This window comes from Lethenteron reissneri, chromosome 16 (genome assembly GCF_015708825.2).
Source record: "Lethenteron reissneri isolate LAM-NWPU_2019-01 chromosome 16, ASM1570882v1, whole genome shotgun sequence".
Taxonomy (NCBI): domain Eukaryota; kingdom Metazoa; phylum Chordata; class Hyperoartia; order Petromyzontiformes; family Petromyzontidae; genus Lethenteron; species Lethenteron reissneri.
Window position 1 is genome coordinate 11,200,238 of NC_083794.1, and position 21,153 is coordinate 11,221,390.

The 21,153-nt window shown below is 49.2% G+C and overlaps 1 protein-coding gene across 5 annotated transcripts in view; it reads left to right on the forward strand.

Moving 5' to 3' along the window:
• The window catches only part of ARHGAP10 (Rho GTPase activating protein 10), a 100,978-nt gene that overhangs the window by 8,021 nt on the left and 71,804 nt on the right, over nucleotides 1–21,153 (forward strand). For all 5 annotated transcript variants that reach the window (XM_061552376.1, XM_061552378.1, XM_061552379.1 and 2 more), the window contains exons 2-3: nucleotides 11,544–11,639; nucleotides 17,764–17,825. In XM_061552376.1, the coding sequence (XP_061408360.1) occupies nucleotides 11,544–11,639; nucleotides 17,764–17,825 (158 nt within the window). The remainder of the gene's footprint in view (nucleotides 1–11,543; nucleotides 11,640–17,763; nucleotides 17,826–21,153) is intronic.

Here is a 21,153-nt window from a genome sequence, read left to right on the forward strand (position 1 = left end):
GTATTGGGGTTCATTTGTGGCCAGCACTTGGTGTGTGTGTGATGTGTGCGACCTTGCAATCTGCAACAGTCCTGGAACCACCATATTCTTAGGTTTTTTTGGGTAAAGTCACGTAGGTAAAAAATTAAAATTAATAAAAGTAAAATAAAAATAAAATAAAAAATCACGACGTTTCGGAGGCAGCACAAGCTTCCGTCTTCAGGTGGAACCGTCACAGCACGATTGCTGTATCAAGTGAGAGAAATTCCAAGAACACAGTATTTGTATATATACTGGTTGAGGGTGGGAGGAGCCAAGGTAGGCCCTGAATATTATTTGTGTGAGGTTCGGTGCGGCTGAAGCACGCTGTTAGGAATGAGCCTTTGTTGTGTAAACTAGGTGCGGATGATGTAAAGGTGCATGTAAAAAGGACTGACCCGCACCACCCGTAATGGGTGAAATATGGTTGAATAATATACTTGAATTTTTTTATTTAAAGCTTTCGTGACTGCAGGGATTCATATTCTTGGTTCTTTCAGTAAAGTCACGTAGAAGGGAAGTAATAAAATAATAAAAAAATTGTTGTATATTTTTATTATTTTATTATTTCCCTTCTACGTGACTTTACCGAAAGAACCAAGAATATACTTTTATTTCTTTAGATGTCATTAATTTCAGCGGCAAGCGCTCAACGATCTGCTCTGTTGTTTCATGGGCGCCCTGCAACGGCGCAGATGTTGTACAGTACAGATCTTAGCTACACAATCGTGGTTACATAGGTCGCGATACAGACAGCGATTATCGATAAGTGCTTCACAAGTTCCAGGAAATGGGGAACTGATCGAAAACGCAAAACAAAACCATGGCTACATTGTTTTACAAACACAAATAAAGGAACAACGTGATTTAACAAGGCAAACACAATCCGTACCCTGAGTACGATTTGGGCTCTGGTCCTTCCCTGCCGAGTATTTACTGCAGGCCACGTCTGAGCTTTCCAGGAGTGGACAGAGGTTTTTCTCACGGTCGGCAATGATTCAACTCCCAAAGCCGACGCGATGACAGCGACTCCACAGCGAGGGAGCATGCCACCGAGGAGGCTTTTTTTATATTGTCATTTAATTACGGCTGCAGTCTGGTGTGGCCGAGACCAAGAATCTTCAAAAGGAACACAGACTCACTACCCACACTGGTTTCAGTGGGAATCCAGATCGACTTCGTCAAATTTCAAAAAGCCGGACAACTGCAAAGCTTGCGTACGTTTCCACTGTGCCATATTGGAGGGGGGGGAGGAGGTCTTGAAAATGGACTGATTGTGGGCTCAAGTGTAAACCGCTACTGCATTGGTGGTTCTTTCGGTAAAGCACGTTGGGTAACACGGTCGTAAGTTTTGCAAAGTGGCGGCAGTGATGTGCTTTCTAATCGATTTGCGAGGGGGGGGGGGTTTAACGTTGGGGAGAGAGGAGGCGAGTTTCATTGTAAAGCAGGCAGAGCAGATGTCTCCGGCCATCGCCGTCCTTTGTGATTTCTTTGCTGGCCCACGTTTAGGCTGCGGGAGCCATCTGTCGGGGTCTGTGGAGCGCCTTTCTACGCAGCTGCCCGCTCGCTTACAAGCTGCAATCTCTGCGTGTTAATCTTCAGTGTATATTTGTTTTCATCCATCCATTCATTCAGTCATTATCATCGTTCAGGAGGAACTAGTCATTGCTGCCCCCCCCCCCCCCCCACTGCCTCCACTCTAAGCCTCTGCCATTTTTCATCATCTCTCCTCGTCAACAATCCATTGACGTGCACACGAGCTCTTCTAATCGCTCCATCTCTTCGATGGACGTGACCTCAAGTGTGTTTTCCTAATTAGGCTGCCGTTGTATCCGACACCAAAGTCGTCTGCTGGTCTGGATTTTTCCTTGCGTCCTCATCGGATGTTGCCGTCTCTAACCCGTGGATTTTTCACGGCCAGTTTATTTCTGCTGCCGGTGACGTTCGTCCCCTCTCTCCTAAAGGTCCAGCATTCGGATCCGTCGCGCCGAACCGGGATCACAAATGTGTCACTCTGCAGTTCGCTCTGTGTTATCCGTGGGTGGATTGTCTTGGTCGTGAACTTCTTTCGCACCATACATAGCCAACCGGGCTAATCAGAGGTGCGGAATATACAGCACAGATCCAATAATTCGCTATCCAATAATCCGCGAATGCCCATATATCGTGGATTAGTCGACGGGAGTGAAGGTCTAAAAATCGTTAAAAAAAAAAATCACGGTTTTCTGGAATCGCGTCACGGGGAGCGCATCATTTCTCCGGTAATCAACGACGCACCGCGCCAGTGCCATGCCGCGGATGAAGTTACCAGCCACGGGTTCATTGGAATCCCGTTGCTGGCTCCTCTCGATATCCGTGGCACACCGCGTCAGCACGAGTATTTTCGTTGGACACTGGCGTTAACCTCCGATGACAGGATCTGCACTCCCCCCTCCCCGCACCAAGACGGGGTTACACGTTCATTGCCCTTCCCCCGCGCCACCGATTAGCACGGTTGTCTACGTACGGCGCGAAAGAGGTTCGGCGTACAAACATTCGTTGGATTTCTGCTGCAAATGGAAAAAGTATGGTACTTCGCACTAGTTCGTGGAACCTTTTACGTCTGCGCTCCGTTAGATCACGAGCTGCACCCAGAGCGTGATTCAGCGACGGGCTAACTTTAAGAAAAAATCAAATAAATAGAATGTTTGAAAATAAAAAAAGTGTGTGTTTTTTTTTTTTTATAAAAGACACGACAGAATTCTATACCATTACCTCCATTCTACGTAGGCAAAACGATACATGTGTTGTCATGACCACGAAATACACGGCACTGGAGGCCAGGTTTCGGACGTGCTTTACTGTCGACCGCAAAGGTGAGGGAGGGCAACGTCCACCCAGCCCCACAGCGCGCGAGCGTAAATCGGCAGGGAAAATAGTCACCGTGGCGTGTGAAGTCGCGTCGGCCTTTGGGAGTGCACAGCGAGACTGGAGCCAGAGTGTTGGCTAAACTTGTCGTGCTGTCCACTGCCGTCAGCTGTAAACGGGGAGGACGGATTCTCGTGTTTGTTTACTGTTTCTGGAAATGTGGCACCGTCCAAAGAAGGAAATGTCGGACAATTTAGAGGACGTAAGCAGGGTTGTGAACGCGACCTTCATTCAAAGTGTTTTTAAAAAAGGTGTGCTTGGGCATGACACGTCGCTATGAAGGGACGGTGGTCAAGAACAGGGCGCCACGGTGGCTAGGAGATGTTAACCACCTCGCCTGGTATACAGGAGGTCGTGGGTTCGATCCCGACCCCGACGCATGTATATTTGAAGTTTGCGTGTCTCTCGCTCTCTCATCATCATCATCATCACGGTGGCTAGGAGATGTTAACTACCTCGCCTGCTATACAGGAGGTCGTGGGTTCGATCCCGACCCCGACGCATGTGTATTTGGAGTTTGCGTGTTCTCCCCGTGGTCGTGTGGATTTTTCTCTGGGTCCTCCGGTTTTTCCCTCCACGTTTCGAGTATTTGGCTGCTGCTATGCATTTCCACAAGACAAGCCACTTCGTTGGGCTATAATTTGTGGCCAGGTCGCTTCTGAAAAAGAGCTACATAGTTCATTGGGCCTTACCATGGAAAAAAAAAAATGTTTAGTTTAGTTTGAATGACAGACGCGATTGAAATGCGTCTGTGAGGGCGTCCGCCGCAGAGATGGAGCGATGAAATCGGCTCTTGTGCAGGTGCTTGGATGAATATTGTTGCGTCGCGAGATCGTGAGAGAGGTGGCCACTGTTTACCGAGGAAGTCTTGGTCCAGCAGTGGATCGATCAAGGCCGCCGGCTGACGATTGATCCGTTAATGTTCATACAGGACAACGTCACACATCCGACTTGCCGGTGGTGTTGAGTGAGGCATGTGCGGGTTTGTGAAAAATGTCGGACGTGTGAACGCCTATTCAAAATTACGTTTACACCACGTGCAAATGCTGCGCCGGGTGCAGGCGGGGAATTGGCGACGGTCGGATGTGCGACGGTCGTACGTGCGACGTTTGGATGTTGCGACGTTGTCCACTGTTTACGTGGGGGTGGGGAGTCCAGCTGGTTCGGCGTTTGTGCAGCTGTCGCGTTGCTCCGTGCAACTTCTCAAGTGCCTACCAAGCCAGCGGTGATTGCCATCCTAGACGCCCGCCTTGACGGGCTTTGCAACTGCGTGAGCTTGTGTGTGTGTGTTGCGTAGCGATGTGGCACAATGCATAGTGGGGGAATGCAAGTGCCCTTTTAAGATCCAAGTCGTGTTTTTAGTCTCCGCTCGCCGCTGCTTGTGTGTTCACGACGAAGCCGGCGAGTGAGAGCCCTCCTCCTCGTGAACTCTCACGCCGGCATCCTTGGCTGCCACTTGCCTCCTCTGCGACTTCTGATTATCCTCCAGGTTTCGATTTAAAGCTTTCGTGACTGCAGGGATTCATCTTCTTGGTTCTTTCGGTAAAGTCGCGTAGAATGGAAATAATAAAATAATAAAAATAAAACGTAATAAAGTAATTCTCACGACGTTTCGGCCACACCGCAAGCAGCCGTCCTCAGGTGAAGAACAGGTCTGTCGGGAAGACAGAGTCTGAATGAAACACCCCAGGCTTGGAGCGCTTATTTAAGCTGGGTTGGAGGGGGAAGAGCGCCTTGACAAAAGAATTTGCATATCAAGAGGAATTTAGCATATTTATGGGAAATGCAGATATGGGATTAGTACTACTTGTGGAATGTGTAGGAGGTGGGCGGAGGGTTTTCAAAGTCATATTATGCCCGTGCATTATGCCTGAGGACGGCTGCTTGCGTTGTGGCCGAAACGTCGTGAGAATTACTTTTTATTATTTTATTCTTTCCATTCTACGTGACTTTACCGACAGAACCGAGAAGATGATATCCTCCAGGTGTTTGTGTGCACACAAGCGGGACAACTTCTGCCTTCTGGTGGACAACCGATGGTCGCGTTGGTTTTAGTGCGCCGCGATGCGAACCCGGAGGAACCGAATTCGATTCTCTGCCAAGGCCATCTGTATTTATTTTGCTGTTGTTTACTTTTGAATTGTCATTGTTCAGTCGTCGCTTTCGGCATCGTGCGCTTTTGATGCCGTCGTGCTGCGTAGTTCTCCCACGTGTTTTCCGGTCGTATGATGTCCGACGTTTCGCTCCGCGTGCTGGGTGCTTCTTCAGGAACTAAATAAAATAATGTAACACCCATTGGAGAGCTATGCTGTCTGTTGGTGAAGTTTTAGTACGCCGTGTCAGCGGGCTCTCTCAGCTGCTTGTAAAGGTCATTGAGCAAGTATTTAAATGTACGGCACTGTATACCCAGGTATGTGCATACGTCAGCTAGGCCCCAGGCTTGTATTCAACTTGGCAGCAATAATAACTTTGACCCCTTTGTCAATCCGTTGCTTAATGAAGGCCTGCCCATGCAGTGTTGTTTGTGGAACTTGTTTGACCATATTTCACCACGCTGGTCCATGTGGGGTAGGGGGTGGCCAAGGCCCGATTCAGAAATCACTTCACTACAGTACCGATGATAGCCGAGATCCTGGATTCGCACTCGCGTCGGCGGGTTCGTAGTCACTGCACCGTCACTCCTGCCCACGGCTGAGATATGGATGGACAATGTCGTACCGTGTTCACTTGCCGTACCTCGTCAAACATTTCATGTCGGCTGTTCGTAAAAGTAAGTGGCCTTGGGGGAGGACACGTCGCTAGAAGGAGCGACGTCCGGTGGTCCATACCGAGGATGGAGTTGGCAGCTCGAGAAGGAAATACGCATGGGAGGACGTCGACCGCCGAGTTCGAGCAATGAAATCATCTCGCATGCAGGCCCGTCGATGTTTTGGTTTCACGTCACAGATCCGTGAGAGGACGGCGACAGCTTGAGGAGGGAGGGTCCTTCATCCAGCGGCAGATCGATCACGGCCGACGACGATCCTGTGCAGTGAATACGCACGCGTAAGCTGCCGAGGACGTGCCATGGCAGTAAGAAAAGTGACACTGTGAGGTTGTCTTCTAAGCCTCAAATTTACACAGAGGTTAGTTTTACTCCGAGTTTTGTGGCGTACTGTGTTGTTCTTTGCGGCTCCCTCGACGAGGCTGCGTGACGTCTCGGGTGGGCCCCTTACCTCGTGCAAATAAATCCTGGAGTGTCCTAGTTTGCGTGCGGGACACGTTCCCTGCTTATGTGCTCGCACACAGTGCTGGTTATTTTATTTTATCTGATGGCTAATCCGGTAAGCAACTCCTCTGAGCCAAATTGCAGCCAGGCAGCACCGAGCTGTCACGCTTTACATCAAGGTTGTAGTTGGCATCGTTTTCCGAGTACAGTACAGTCAACTCTCAATTATCCGGGGTAATTAGAGGTGGCCTGGTTTCTGAAAAAAAATTGCGGAGAATATACGTGTATGTTAGGGTTATTAAAAAAAACACTTTCATTGTTTGCCTATGAAGTCATCGCTTTACTTGCCCGCATGTTGGCGGCCACGTGGGGGTCAACTCACTGACCCCCGACGAGTGAGGAGCCGCTGTTAATGAAACCGGCGCGCACGTGAAGACAGAGTCCGCATTTTTTTTTCATAACCCCGTCCATGGATGGGCTCACGGATGTATGTTGAACTTCTTTCGCGCCGTACGCAGCCAACTGAGCTAAGCGGAGGTGCGGTTGCTGCTCCGTGGTTTACTTTTGAGATATCACCTTTGGCAGTGGTCCCCTGTGACTGCTGGTAGCTGGCATCTGCAGGCGGCGACGAACGCCCGTGCGTTTTCCTTGCGGTCGGGCCGCTGGACGTGGCGTTCCATCCTCACTGTGTCCCCCTCCCCCCCCACCGGCATTCGACAAGGGCAGCATTCATCGCCCCCCTGAAGCGTGGCCCCCCCCCCCTCCAACAAAATCCCGTTGGAGGGGCCGTGTCCTGGCACGGGCCTCGCTGACCCCACCGTGACCTCAAGCCGACCCCACCGTGACCTCAAGCCCCACTCCCCCTGGTTTTTTCCAGGGCAATTTCGATTTCTCCAGCGGCAGGGGGTCGGCAAACTGCGGATCCGGAGTCGCGTGCGGCCCTTTAAGTGACGGCTTCGTTGCGTTATTGATTCAGGACCCCCGCCGTCTCGATATTCACCACGCGGTGCATTGCGGCTCATAAAATATTGAGGTTTTTTTGTTGTTGTTACCAAATTCTAATTAAAAATGTCTCTTGTTATTTTGCTTCGTCGACCCCTGGGTCTGGCGTCTGCGATGCAGCCGCATCTCCAGACGCCGTGCGACAGCACGACAATACAATTGAGAGGCTAATAAATAGCATATTATATACAGTACATTAAACAACAACAACAAAATGCGTGAGCTTCAGAGAGTTAACGGAGTATCCGGCGTAGACCGAAGTGGTGACACCGTCAACGGCACGGAGTTCAAGTGACGCGAGTGAGTTCGAGACGACGAAGGGGGAGCAGCAACCGAGAAGAAGTGACCCCCTCCTTGGCAGATGTTCTTCCAGCCTCACCAAGGGGCCGTCCATAAATGACGTCACGCACTTGGGGGGGGGGGGGGGTCAGACATTTGTGACGATGTGTGACGAGGGGGGGAGAGGGGGGTTTGAGAAATGCGCAACTTTAAATAAATATAGAATTGTTATAACAACACTCCTACAACATCAGAGTGCAGCGCCACATTAAATACGCACTACAATGACAATAGTTTAAAGCGATTTGAAGCATGTTTTATTTTCAAAATGGAAATATGGTTTTGGGGGGGGGGTGCAGAGCTTTGTGATGTCATATTTTGGGGGGGGGGGTTTGACTTTTTGTGACGCCGTGTGACGAGAGGGGGGGGGGATCAAAAATCGTCCAAAATCGCGTGGTGTCATTTATGGACGGCCCCTTAACAGACTTTTGGGACAAGTGCTGTTCGCGAGCACCTATTGAAGGCCGGCACGGCACACAAGGGGGACGGTTGCCAGCTCCACCGGCTGGTCAGGCGGTCCGTGTAAAAAAAACGCACTTTGGATGCAGTGGAAATTTCTTTGAAGATTCACGGTCGCTTTGCTTTTAATTTTTTTTGTTCAAGTCCACGTGGGTTTCCCACTGAAACCCACGTGGAGCTGTGTGGATCTCTTGCTGCCTTTTGAAGGTCCTGGTGTAAACCACAAGGCAGTCCTTCGCCGCCCTTTTGTCAAAGCTCTGCTGGACGATGGCCTTCCCAAGCCGTGTTGGCCGTCGCGGGTTACTTGGCCGAACTCCTCCACGACGATCGGCACGGGTCGGAGAAGGTGGCAGCATGGAAGTACAGCACAACTGTGAAACAGCCTCGCGGCAGAAAATAGTTAACCGGAATGATGCGCTAAAATCAAACAGTGCTGATTTTATCGCCGTCAATCGTCTCCCGTAAAGGAACACGGGTTGATGAATTAATGAATTACTTCAAGCGACTTCTTGGTTCTTTCGGTAAAGTCACGTAGATTGGAAATAATAAAATAATAAAAATAAAACATAATAAGATAATTCTCACGACGTTTCGGCCACAATGCAAGTAGCCGTCCTCAGGTGGAGAACAGGTCTGTCGAGGAGACAGATATTTTTATTATTTTATTATTTCCATTCTACGTGACTTTACCGAAAGAACCAAGAAGATGAATCCCTGCAGTCACTAAAGCTTTAAATCGATACGTCAAGCGAGTGTAGCTTTTTCCCGTGAGTGACGTGGCACACGCCCTTGGTGATAATTGAGGGTGGGACTTGCTTGCTACTTTTGTGTCGGACCCGTTTTTATTCGCTTGCAACCTCGATTGTAGCTTCTCCAGCAAAACGTAAGAGCACGCGCTTATTTATCTGTGACCGCAACGCCACTGATGCATTGCCTTTCTCACGTGCGTCAAAAAACATGGGCGGTGAAAAACATTGCCCCCATCATCGCCATCACCACCACTACCACCATCATCATCTACAGCTCCATCATCAGTCCCCACTACCACACTGGTAGGCGCTCATCTGCCACGGAAACAATGGGCAGCGCTTAACAGGAACCGCACAAACCTCGGACGATGCGGTGGATGCCTAACACAAGAGTAGAAAATAAAAGACTCTCTTCCTGTGTGCTACTGGGTCTACGAACACCGTACCAATGTCCATAGAACTTCACACTGTCCCAAATATGCATGTGAAGGCGGTGAGTAGGCGGGTGAGCGAGTGGTTGAGTTGGGTATATCTGCAAATCACTAACTCTCAATACAGAGCAATTGAATGCCTAAAAGGAAACACATACAGCGAGTGTACAATACAGTATTTATAACGAATGCATTCCTAAGCTTCAGCACGTGCTCATTTTTTTAGGGGTTTTTTGTGCTGAATTGACATTTGTTGTTCATTTCTTAGGAGGACAGGTTTTGAAACAAAGACAGGAAAAACATAAAAACGGGTTTTTATTTTTTTACAATGCATCTTATCGTCACGTGTTCAGCGTCAGTTACTTGCAGTCATGTGCTGCCCGATGTGCATTAGCAACGTCACCTGTTGCATCGAGCACAGGATTGCAGTCAAGAGGTCAAACATTCATCATTTCCATCTGCGCGTGCATTCGTTGTGCAATGCCCATCGCACTGTTGGTGGCCCTGAAACGTTGGCGCAGATTACACATTGCTACGCCAGGAATGGGCCCCATTTCACCAGACCACGCAAAGCTAAGAAGGGGTTGAGCATGGATCGTGCTTGGATGGGCGACCGCAAAGCACAACCCACGGGCGTTTTAGGCCTGTGTGAGGCTTTGCGGTGAGTAGCGGAAGGCGGTCAGAAAAAGCCATCGTCGTACTGTACTTCTATGCTTCCGGGGAGCTGCGCTCACCGCTGTCACCGCCGTCACCGACCCATCAATGATGAATTTTTTTTCATTCAGACGCTGTCTTTCCGACATACCTGTTCTTCACCTGAGGACGGCTGCTTGCGTTGTACGCCAAAACGTGAGAATTGTATTTTATGATGTTGTATTTTTATTATTTTATTATTTCCCTTCTACGTAACTTTACCGAAAGAACCAAGAAGACCATCAATGATGGTCAAATAAACTCCTGTGTCCCGCACGGTGTGCGGGTGCCCTCATCCAGCAGTGGATCGACAACATTTACATGCCAGGGGACCTGTTTCGCGCCTTGATCAAAGGCGCTCTATCAAAAATAAGATAAGACATTCTCTCCCTCGGACAGCCACTGTTGAATTGAATTTCCACAGAGCGGTACTCATTTTAATAACCCCAACAAAATGATGATGATGACAGTGATTATGATGATGATGACGGTGACAGCGTTGGCGGTGGCTTTGCGTGTCAATCCCTGGACCCACGACTTAAAATCGCGACCTTCCTATCCGTGATCCAAGCGATCAAACCGGAGCGGCGACAGTCCCATCCAGGTCTAATTTTGGCCTCGCAGACTCTGTGGCATCCCGCAAAGCCACGTCTGTGTCAGACAGCCCCGACACGTGTGTCTACAGCAGCCCGGGGTTAACCCCCAGCGCAGGTCCGCGTACTCGGAACGTACATTTCGGGCTCTTTAAAGACACGTGCAATGCTCAGGGTGTAATCGTGAAGTGGCGTTTTGAGTGGGTATAGTATATCGACCAGTTAGGACTTTAATTCGGTTAAGTCATCCGTCCATTTTTTTTATCGGAGAGGAATGCTCGTAAAATACCTCGGTGTTGGACATACGCTGTTGAGCTGACCTTCATCATTGCTGTCACGGTCATGGTGCATTCAGTTTGACCTTTTGTGTGTCAATCCGTTGACGTACACTGTTCCACATATAAACTTATGGTGTTCTGAAACTGTAGCCAGCTTCAATTTGACACCATTTAGGTATTATTAGAATGACATTTTTTTTTATAATACCCCACTCGGTGTTCCAAGGTTGCTCAAATTGTGAAACTTTGCGCCTGAGTTTGGCCGGACGTGCGGTGAGACTTGCTCGGGGTTGATGGGGAGGGAGATTCGCCTTGCGACAAGCGCCAACTTCGCATGCACAAGAAACATCTTAAGAATCGGCTCGCTCTCAATTAACTCGAGACACCCACTGACTGAATGTGCGAGAGACGAGACTTGGTTCGAGAGGTCTGGTATCGTGCCATTCATTTTATATTTCCTATATTTATTTGAACACAAGGACCCTCGCTCAGTACATGAACAACTCGGTGCAGCGTGGACTGGGAAGAAATTGAGCGTCAGAGCTTGTGTGTTGTGTAGTCCTTGGGAATTACGACAGCAACAATTATAATTCTAGTCATGCTTATGGCGGTATGTTCGGGAGCTAAATGCGCGTATGATTGACCGACTCTTGCGAACGACGTTATGCTCCTAAAGCGAACGACATTATGTTCCTAAAGCAAACGAGCGTTTTGTTATGGCGGTTTCCATCCGCTAACTTTGTTTCTCCGGTTAAGCTGCGTACGACTTAAAAGGTTCTTTTAGGTTTAAATCGACGGTAACGTTTTAACAAAACTCCTGACACCCGGATTCGTTTCGCTTTTGCTCTCTCCCGTGCGAAACGCAGCTCTCTCTCAGGCCCAGGAGAAGTTCAACCAGTGTCTGCAGAGCTTCAACTTTGAGATCATTGGCGATGCAGAGACCGACGACGAAGGGAACATCGGTACGTACCGGGGCTGAGGGCCATCGCTCTGCGCAAGGCCCTTGCTCTCTCCGCACGCTTCTCCCTCCGCTTCTCCCCTCGCGCCGCTCGCCTTTGGAATCGATGTGCGCGTACGTACGTTGAGCTTCTCTCGCACCGTGCGTAGCCACCCGTGCGAATCGGGAGGTGCACCCGGCCTTGTCATCACCCTCAATAACGGTGCATACGTCAGAGGTCGCAACCGGGTACCCGATACCCATACCCTACCCGATACCCGTACCCTACCCGATACCCGGCTACCCGTACCCTGGTGCGGCCGGGTACGGGTAGGCCGTGAGTCACTGGTGAGTAACCGTTTGTCACTCATTTCCCAACGTCTTGTCTCTTCTCACAATTCAAGTTCCTAGACTCAACCAACCCGTGCCTGCAACACGGCTTCATCCCAGAGGTCGCAATCAGGTACCCGATACCCGTACCCTACCCGGGTAGGGTACGGGTACGGCCGGGTACGGGTACCCGTTTGTGACCCTGGTGCGGCTGGGTACGGGTAAGGAATCAAAACCCGTTTGCGACCTCTGGCATACGTCAACGACGACATCACCACCACCATCACCGTTTTACTGGTTCAGTGAAATAACTACAGTAGCACATTGTGGGACGTCAGGAGTGGTGTTATAGTGGCGATAACGTAGCCTGCCGTGCATAGATGCGCGACCCTTGTATCCACCGCCGGATGAGGCCCTTCCCCACACCATGCGGGCCGTGGGCAGTTATTTGACCATACCTCACCACACTGGTCAATGCGTCTTGGTGAATGTATGTATGTAGAATTTATTTCGCACCGCACATAGCCAACCGTGCTAAGAGGTGTGGGGGGGGAGGGCAAGGACAACAAAACAACAAGCAGTTCGAGAGAGGTAGAATACACAAGACAGGCAGTGTGAGCGAGACCGTACACACGAGTTAGAACAGACGAAGACAAATCCAAGCGAGCCGGTACGAATGAGACAATAAAAATTTAATTATTTGATTTCGAATCGCGGCCCCCCGAATTGCGATTCTGTATCGTGCCGAGTCATCGAATGCGCCGCGTGACGATGCCCGAGGGGGGAATCGGTAGCTGTGCATTGCCATCGCAAAGTCAAAAAAGCTCATTATGTCACGGAGAGCGAAGTTCGTCTTGAGATGATGCGCACGGCCTTAGGTTTCATACCAGTCGAGCTTGTTGGCACAGTCATTCCAGTCCACGGTGCAGGAGTCTACGCTTGTCTTGCCACAAGGGCAGGGTTACGTAACGTCGTGCGAGTAGCACAACGCTCGTGGGGGAAGGAGCGGGGGTGAGGAGGAGGAGGAGGGGGTGGGAGTTACACAACTGTGATGAGCGGAACTCCTTGCGCCAAGTGAGCAAAGGGCAGTTGGGCATTTCCACAAAATTCACGCGAACACTTCAGTCGCTGCTGTAATAACAATAATAATGCTTGTATTGATTTGCTGTAATCACAAGGTGGTTTCTTTGCTCGGGCATGATTATCACTACTACGAAGTACGACAACCGCGTTGCTTGTTTACGCAGGAAAAGACTCGAGATAGCGGGGTTTTTTTTCAGGGGGGTCCTGACAAGTGCCCAATAGCGTGTTTAGAAACCCCCTGCGGCACCAGCGAGGCCGTTTGGCCGGGCGGTGCATTTTGAGCTTCTCACCGTTTTCTTTTTTCATTTAATAAGCAGTGCAAAAAACAGCAACATTCCCCTCCGTTAAAATCTCTTCCTTGAAATAACAGAAATTACTCCCCCCTCACCCCCCCCCCCCCAGGTAGCTGCCTCCCAAGCCGTGTGTGATGCACGATAAGGCGCAGGCGATTTATTTTTTTTGTGCGAAGCGGCGTTTTGTAGGTTTTACATTTTTTTCTCAGAAAACAGGAAACGAGCTGCGTCGTTGAGGCCACTTGCCATCGGTTACCCAGCGGTTATTCACGGTTTTGGCTCGTAGGAATATTTCGCGACCAATATTATTCACAGTAAAGGTTTTGTTTGTTTGTTGTTGGGGGGTTAGATCGCGTAAATATTCACGTGTCGTTTTACCCGCCACCAGCCGATTAGTAAGGTTTGTCACGTGAACAAAACGTGCAAATTAGCTGCTGCTTCAGGACACCGGTTGTGTGTTGGGGAGTAATTATTCACAGTTGCGCTTTTGTTGCCGTTTGCTCTGAATATTTTTTGTTACACGTTCGGAGTTAACGAAGGGCGGCCCCTTGTTTAGGACGATTCCGTAGAGATCCACGCAGGCACCGATTTGCGTGGATCGCGGCCGTCGTGGTCGTGGAGTGGGACCAACGCGTCTGTTCGGCGCGCTGTAGCTACGCTACTACACATGGGGAGCAGTGCCGTAGTGGCGGTTACCGCCGCTGCGCTAAAATTCCGGCGACCCCGGGTTCGATTCCCGCACGCAGCCAACACGACGATAATCTGAACTGGTCCTGGGCCTCCCCTAGGTTGACTCGGCCTCAAATGAGTACCTGGCGTGGTGTGTAAACATCATCACTGGAGAGACAAAGGCGATCGAGCGTGGTGCTGGCCACCCACCCCCTTGTGTGCCGTGTCGGCCTTCATAGGTGCTCCTAACAGCACTCGCCCCAACAGTCTGTTAAGGCCATACGGGGGATCTTTGTCTTTGCTTTACTACACTACAATAGCTGCTTTATACCCATTTTCCACTAGCACATGCGAGCTGAGCTAATAGGTGATGTCCACTGGGTATTTTGCCCTGCCCGACCATAACCAAGCCTCCTTGTAAGACGTCCGAATCCTGCTTCGGGTCCAAGCAGCGCCAGGGAAAGGAGTTACTGGTGCTTCCGTTACGTGTGACGTCCGTCAGTACAACTCAACAACAACAACAACAACCGCCACTCACCAATAAGTGGCGGTGATGTCACCACGGCACTTGTGCCAAGCTACGTGAAGTGTCGGAACGCCCACTGGCAGGAGGTCACGGGACAGACCCAGGTGCCGAGGGTTGACCGACTGAGATGACTGGCAGATGCATCACCTGTGGCCCCTACTGTACAACTCGACCCGCAGCGTCAACCGCGTGTGTTGCGTCTCGACTCGTAACGACTGATCTGGCTCCTGCTGGGGAAAAACAACCTGCTGTGACTTCTTCTTGAGCCGTGCCAGGCTTGCCCGGGTTAAGCAGTGGGAAAACGAGGCATCGACTAATTCTTTGGAAGGAAAACCACGTGCTTTTCGTGATTTATGTGTGGCTCTTGTTTGTTAGAGCAGGAAAAATCTGCCGTGGGTTTTCCGATCGCAGGCGACACATACACAGGTGGCTCCATTGATTGGACACCACGGTGTCAAGATGTTACTTTCCTCGCCTGGTATGCAGGAGGCCGTGGGTTTCATCCCGACCCTGAGACCTGCATATTTGGAGTTTGCATGTTCTCCCCGTGGTTGTGTGGGTTTTTCTCCGGGTCCTCTGGTTTTTCCCTCCACCTATACATTTCCACATGATAGCCACTTTCTTGAGCTCTAATTTATGACCAGGTCACTTCTGACAAAGAGCTATATAGCTCAGTGGGCCTTAGCTAGTAAAATAAGAAATAGTTTCATAAAGATCTTCTTGGTTCTTTCGGTAAAGTCACGTAGAAGGGAAATAATAAAATAATAAAAATAAAACATAATAAAAAACAATTCTCAGTGAGAATTGTATTTTATTATGTTTCATTTATTTTATTTTATTAATAATAAAATAAAATACAATTCTCACTGAGAATTGTATTTTATTATGTGTTATTTTTATTATTTCCCTTCTACGTGACTTTACCGAAAGAACCAAGAAGATGAACCCCTGCAGTCATTAAAGCTTTAAATCTAAGTTTAAGAAATAGTTTATATTGGTTGCAATGCAGAGGCCACGTACGTTAAAAAGAGTCCCCTGGTCACTGCAATACCGACTTTGGAAACTTTGGCCCGAAATATGGAGGTAAAATGTACTGCTTTTGTTAATCGAGTTAACAAGCAGGGAATGTGGCGGTTTGAGCAGCATTATGGCCTCTGGGGGGGTCAGACGTGGCACGGAGCCTGGGTTTGAATCCAAGAAACTGGCTGTGATTTTCACCGGGGGTTTCAACTGCAGTAAATTGATGGTCTCAGCTTCGTCACCTCACCAATGATTGCACCCAGACAACAATCTGTGTTTCATAATTTTACTTTCTCACTTCATTTGGATAAATTCCAGCTGTGAGGTTTTGAACATGGCATTGTGCTGCAGTTTGCGATGAGCACTATCCACTGCAAATGGGCATTTTGAGACGGTGCAGTGCCCACTATTGTGTGGATACCAGAGGTCATTTGAAGGGCTTTCGGGACTAGTTCTGTCATATCCCATCCCTCTGGCCGTTTGTGCGAGAGTTCCAAATTAATTCTTCGCCTGGGGGGGGGGGGGGGGGAACAAAATGATTGTGGTTTTATTTTCAATGTCCTTGTACCAGTTCGTCCTGTACAGGACAGTAGAATCTGCATGAGCACCCATATGATTTTGAATTGGAACCACAACAAAGACAGCTTAGAGCTGGTCCGCACCACCCTCAACTTGTGTGTTTATGAGGCTGGATGTGGCAATAGAATTCCATTCTTTTATGTTGCAGCAACTCACGCTCGGGCACGTGGCCATGCTAAACTAAAACTAAGTTTATATTTTACCAGCTAAGGCCCAACTGAGCTATGTCGCTCTTTTTCAGAAGCGACCTGGCCCCAATAAAGTGGCTTATGTCGACATTGATAGCAGCCAAATACTCTAAAACGCGTGTTTCTAAATGTGTAAAATCCGGAGTGCCTGGATAAAAATCCACGTGACCACAGGGAGAGAAACATGCAAACTCCAAATATACAGGAATCAGGGTCGGGATCGAACCGACAACCTCCTGTATACCAGGTGAGGAAGTTAACATCTACAAGAGGACAAGAGGTACACTCAGTGAAATCAAGTCTGGTACGCGTGGGAGAAAACAGCGGTGCAACATTTATTACTGCCACTTAATTTTGAATTATTCTGAATGTGTTGTTCACCTCTGAGCTAACGCATAAGCTAAGCAGAGCCGAGCCCGGACGGTACTTTCACTGGCGATCGCCGTGCGGGACACAGTTATTGGCCACTGCGGGGCTATGTGGTGGACAGCAGAGGGCAATGCAGCATACTCGATAATTGTGCTGTACTTCTATGCTCCCAGCGTCTATTCTCCCCACCTTCACCAAATCGATGCTGACCTGCGTGGTGAAACCGGTCAACTCACTGCCGAAAACCTACCTGACGTGGCGAGGCCCTTATTTACACAAAGGGCAGCGCCGCATGTACACACGTACGTCGGTCACCAATACAAACAATTCATCCGGGTGCCTTGGCTTCCTGCTTGGTGACCGCAGCGTCTCTCGGTTGTTCCCCCCCCCCACTCCAGCCATCCATGCCGGCGGCTCCCTGCCCCTGCTCAAGGCCATGCTCAAGAGCTTCCTCTTCCCTTTCACACATGACAGACGATGTTGCAGTGCTACATATGACTGACTATGTTTTCCCGAGAGCAGCGCTTACACGAGCGGTGTGCAAAAGAACATCCAGTACGCTTCGGCAAAGTCCCAAGGTGTACCGTTGTATTTTCGGAATTTTATCGAAAAGGAAAGAGCCTCACAGTTCACCAGCCAGGACGGACGAACCTCTCTCCCGTGCCGTTCAGTGGCCGATCCTGCCCCCACTCCTACCCCCCCCCCACCTCCTGCCCTACCCTCTCCGTTGGCAGCAGACACGGCCGTCAGCCCTCACCTCCCCGGCATTATCGCTACCCTCGGTCGCGCATGCGCAGTTGGGCAAATGATGTGCCGCGAATTTCGAGCCAGCTCGAAAAGCGTGAGCAGTGGAATGAAAATGGTGCAGAAGCACTGCACTGCTCCGATTAGCGCGGTTGGCTACGTACGGTGCGAAAGAAGTTCAGCATATATACTTATATTATACAAACTGAATATATAACCATGCACATGAGGCGCACCTCAAACGGTTTCTGTACAGCGCGTCGAGATGCGCTTGCAATCGTCGCGCAATGCAAAATCCACGTATTTCTTCGAGTGTCTCATTGTGATATTTTTCTCCTCCCCATTCAGCCGTGGCGCTGCAGGAGTTTGCCGAGCTGCTCCGTCTGATGGACGAGGAGCGATCGCGCGTGGTGAGTGCCTCGCCCTCCAGCACCGGCGCCGATCGCCGACGCGTCGCCTTGAATTCGTAGCCGGCACCGCCGGGGCCGACGGGTCCACACTCTGTGGTGGCGAGATGTTAACCACCTCGTCTGGGTCGTAGGTTCGATCCCAACCCTGCCGCCTGTATATTTGAAGCTTGCGTGTTCTCCCTGTGGTTGCGTGTATTTCTTTGCGGGCTCTCCGGTTTTTCCCGCCACATTTAGGATCAATGTGTGCTTAGAGTATTTGGCTGCTATATATTTCCACGCGATAAGCCGCTTCGTTGAGCTGTCATTTGTGGACAAGTCACTTCTGAAAAAGATCTAATACAGCTCAGTGGGCCTTACCTGGTAAAATTGAAATAGTTAAATTAGTTTGTTTTTTTATAGTTTGATGGTTTCAACATACAATGTTGGGCCAACGTTGGCACGTTGTTGGAAGCATTGGCCCAGCATTGGCGGGGTGTTCCACATCTACTGGGCCCCCTCCCATGGTGAGCTATTTCACCACGACAGCGATACGCGAGGGTTGATTCGTTCATCAAAACAAACTAGACGGACAGCAGTCCATGAAGTTGGTGTCGTTTTTACTGTCCGAATTAAAATAATGTTGGTTAAAAAGTATATATTATCCATCAATGCGTGTGCCACCTGCTGTGGAGCGTGGCTCAGAAACATTGACGTCGAGAAAAGCCGGTGAAGTAAAGGGTGAAAAGTGTGCAGAGATTTACGAAGAGGCACGCGCTGAGCATCGCATCAAGGGATGGGAAGAGGGACGCCTGGATTCGAGAACTCTGCGTTTAGTTTTTTTGCCCGTCCCCCGCAGCTCCGATGAGCACGGTTGGCTACGTACGGCGCTAAAGAAGTGCAACATGCTTACATGCGACACACGCGTGTTAACGATATCGGTCAAACTGCCAGGAAGTGTAAGTGGCAATGGTCAAGAGGCGCCGCTAGAAACGACCTCAACCGATGGTCAAGATCAATAAGGGATGGACCGTGTCTGAGAGGACGTCCACCAGAGGAGCTGGAGCGAAGAAATCGTCTGTGTGCAACCGCGAGATGGAATAGTTGCATCGCAGGATAGCGTGGACAATGACAGTGCAGGGAGGGCCTCCTCCAGCTGTGGGCTGATCATGATTTGTCTTTCGATTTAAAGCTTTCGTGACTGCAGGGATTCATCTTTTTGGTTCTTTCGGTAAAGTCACGTAGAATGGAAATAATAAAAATAAAACATAATAAAATAATTCTCACGACGTTTCGGCCACAACACAAGCAGCCATCCTCAGGTGAAGAATAGGTCTGTCGAGAAGACAGAGTCATTCAGAAGAATAGGTCTGTCGAGAAGACAGAGTCATTCAGAAGAATAGGTCTGTCGAGAAGACAGAGTCATTCAGAAGAATAGGTCTGTCGAGAAGACAGAGTCATTCAGAAGAATAGGTCTGTCGGGAAGACAGAGTCTGAATGACTCTGTCTTCTCGACAGACCTGTTCTTCACCTGAGGACGGCTGCTTGCGTTGTGGCCGAAACGTCGTGAGAATTATTTTATTATGTTTAATTTTTATTATTTTATTATTTCCATTCTACGTGACTTTACCGAAAGACCCAAGAAGATGATTTGTCTTGTTTGTGGGCCACTCGGGAGTTTTGGGCCCTGAACAAATGTGCTTTCGGCCGCCGCAAAACCCGTTCTTGGCTGACATAGTTTTGCTGCAGGTATTATCGGAGCAGCATTAGTAAAAGCAGCAGTAGCAACAGCAGCAGCATCATCCTTAACAGCAATAGCAACAACAACAGCCACCATTCGCTACTTAGTGGTGGTGACATTACCACGGTGTCAGGCCAGGTGCACTTTGAGGCCATGTGCAGTGTCAAAGGCTCGCTAACAGGAAGTCACGGGACAGACCCAGGTGCCATGGGTTGACTGACTGAGATAGCAACAGCAGCAGCAAATGCAGCAGCTCTAACAACAGCAGTAGCAGCAGCAGTAACAATAACCACTAATGAGTCTCACTCTGCAGCGTTTCCCACCACTGTTGGTCAATCGTTACCTCCCGTTGTGTTGTCTTTAAACAACACCTGTGACGCGGGCTCCCGGAATGTGTGCGTTGGTGTGTTCAGCTTTTGAGAGCCGTTGCTCGAGCTAAAACATTCACAACACTGTTGTGAATCCATCGGTTAAAATTGTAAAAAAAAAGCCAACGGAGCCGACAAAAGTTACTCGCAAACTTCTCAAACGCTTCTGTTTGTCAGTTGTTCAATTGTACTGGGAGTAAAACTAAAAATCATCACGTTCGTCAATAACAGTGTGGCCATAGAAGAATTTGTTTTTAATAATATGCGACGTTCCCGACAATGGGCCTTCTTCAAAGCGCACAAATAGAGAGGGCAGAGAGGTGGAGTGAGCGAGCCACTCCTGAGTGAGCCACTCCTGAGTGAGCCACTCTACCTTCCTATGTAGTGTGGCGAAGGGCCATTCACGAACGTTGCCTATTTGTAAATTATTTTCTTTTAAGGCCCCCGTTTTATTGACGAACGTGTTGAGTTATTTTTTTTATTGTTAGTGCTTTGTGCACCACTGGCAATGGTGTATCACCAGATGACGTGTTTAATTTTGGGGCTTATAATACATCACTAAACTAAAACTAATAAACTATTTCTTATTTTACCAGGCAAGGCCCAACTGAACTATGCAGCTCTTTGTCAGAAGCAACCTGGCTGCCACAAATGATAGCTCAACAAAAAGCGGCTCACCATGTGGAAATGTATAGCGGCCAAATACGCTAAACGCGTGATGTTGATTCTGAATGTGGAGGGAAAAACCGGAGGACCAGGAGATCAAATCCACACGACCACGGCAAAGATAGAGAGAGAGACATGCAAACTCCAAATATACAGGCACCAGGGTTGGGATTGAACCCACGACCTCCTGGTTACCAGGTGAGGTAGTTAACATCTCACCGCATCAACTACGCCTGAGCCCGATTTAACCATGGGTGATTGAAATGCAGATTGGAATCCAGGATCTCAGCAGTGCTTGCACAGTATCTCTGACCCCTGAGTCGCATGGTGAAACTAGCTTTGAAATAATCTCGCATTCATCGCTATTCTACCAGTGTATGTACGTTGAACTTATTTAACACCTTGCGTAGCCAACCGTGCTCAGTGGAGGTGTGGGGAAAGGACCACAAATCAAAAGAAGAAGACAGTGTGCCTAAAGAAGACAGTCTATTCAAAGCAGTGCCTACGACATGCTGTCGTATATGCACCAGAAGCACGGTCGTTGACGAATAAGATGGAACAAAAGTTTAAAAGTGCA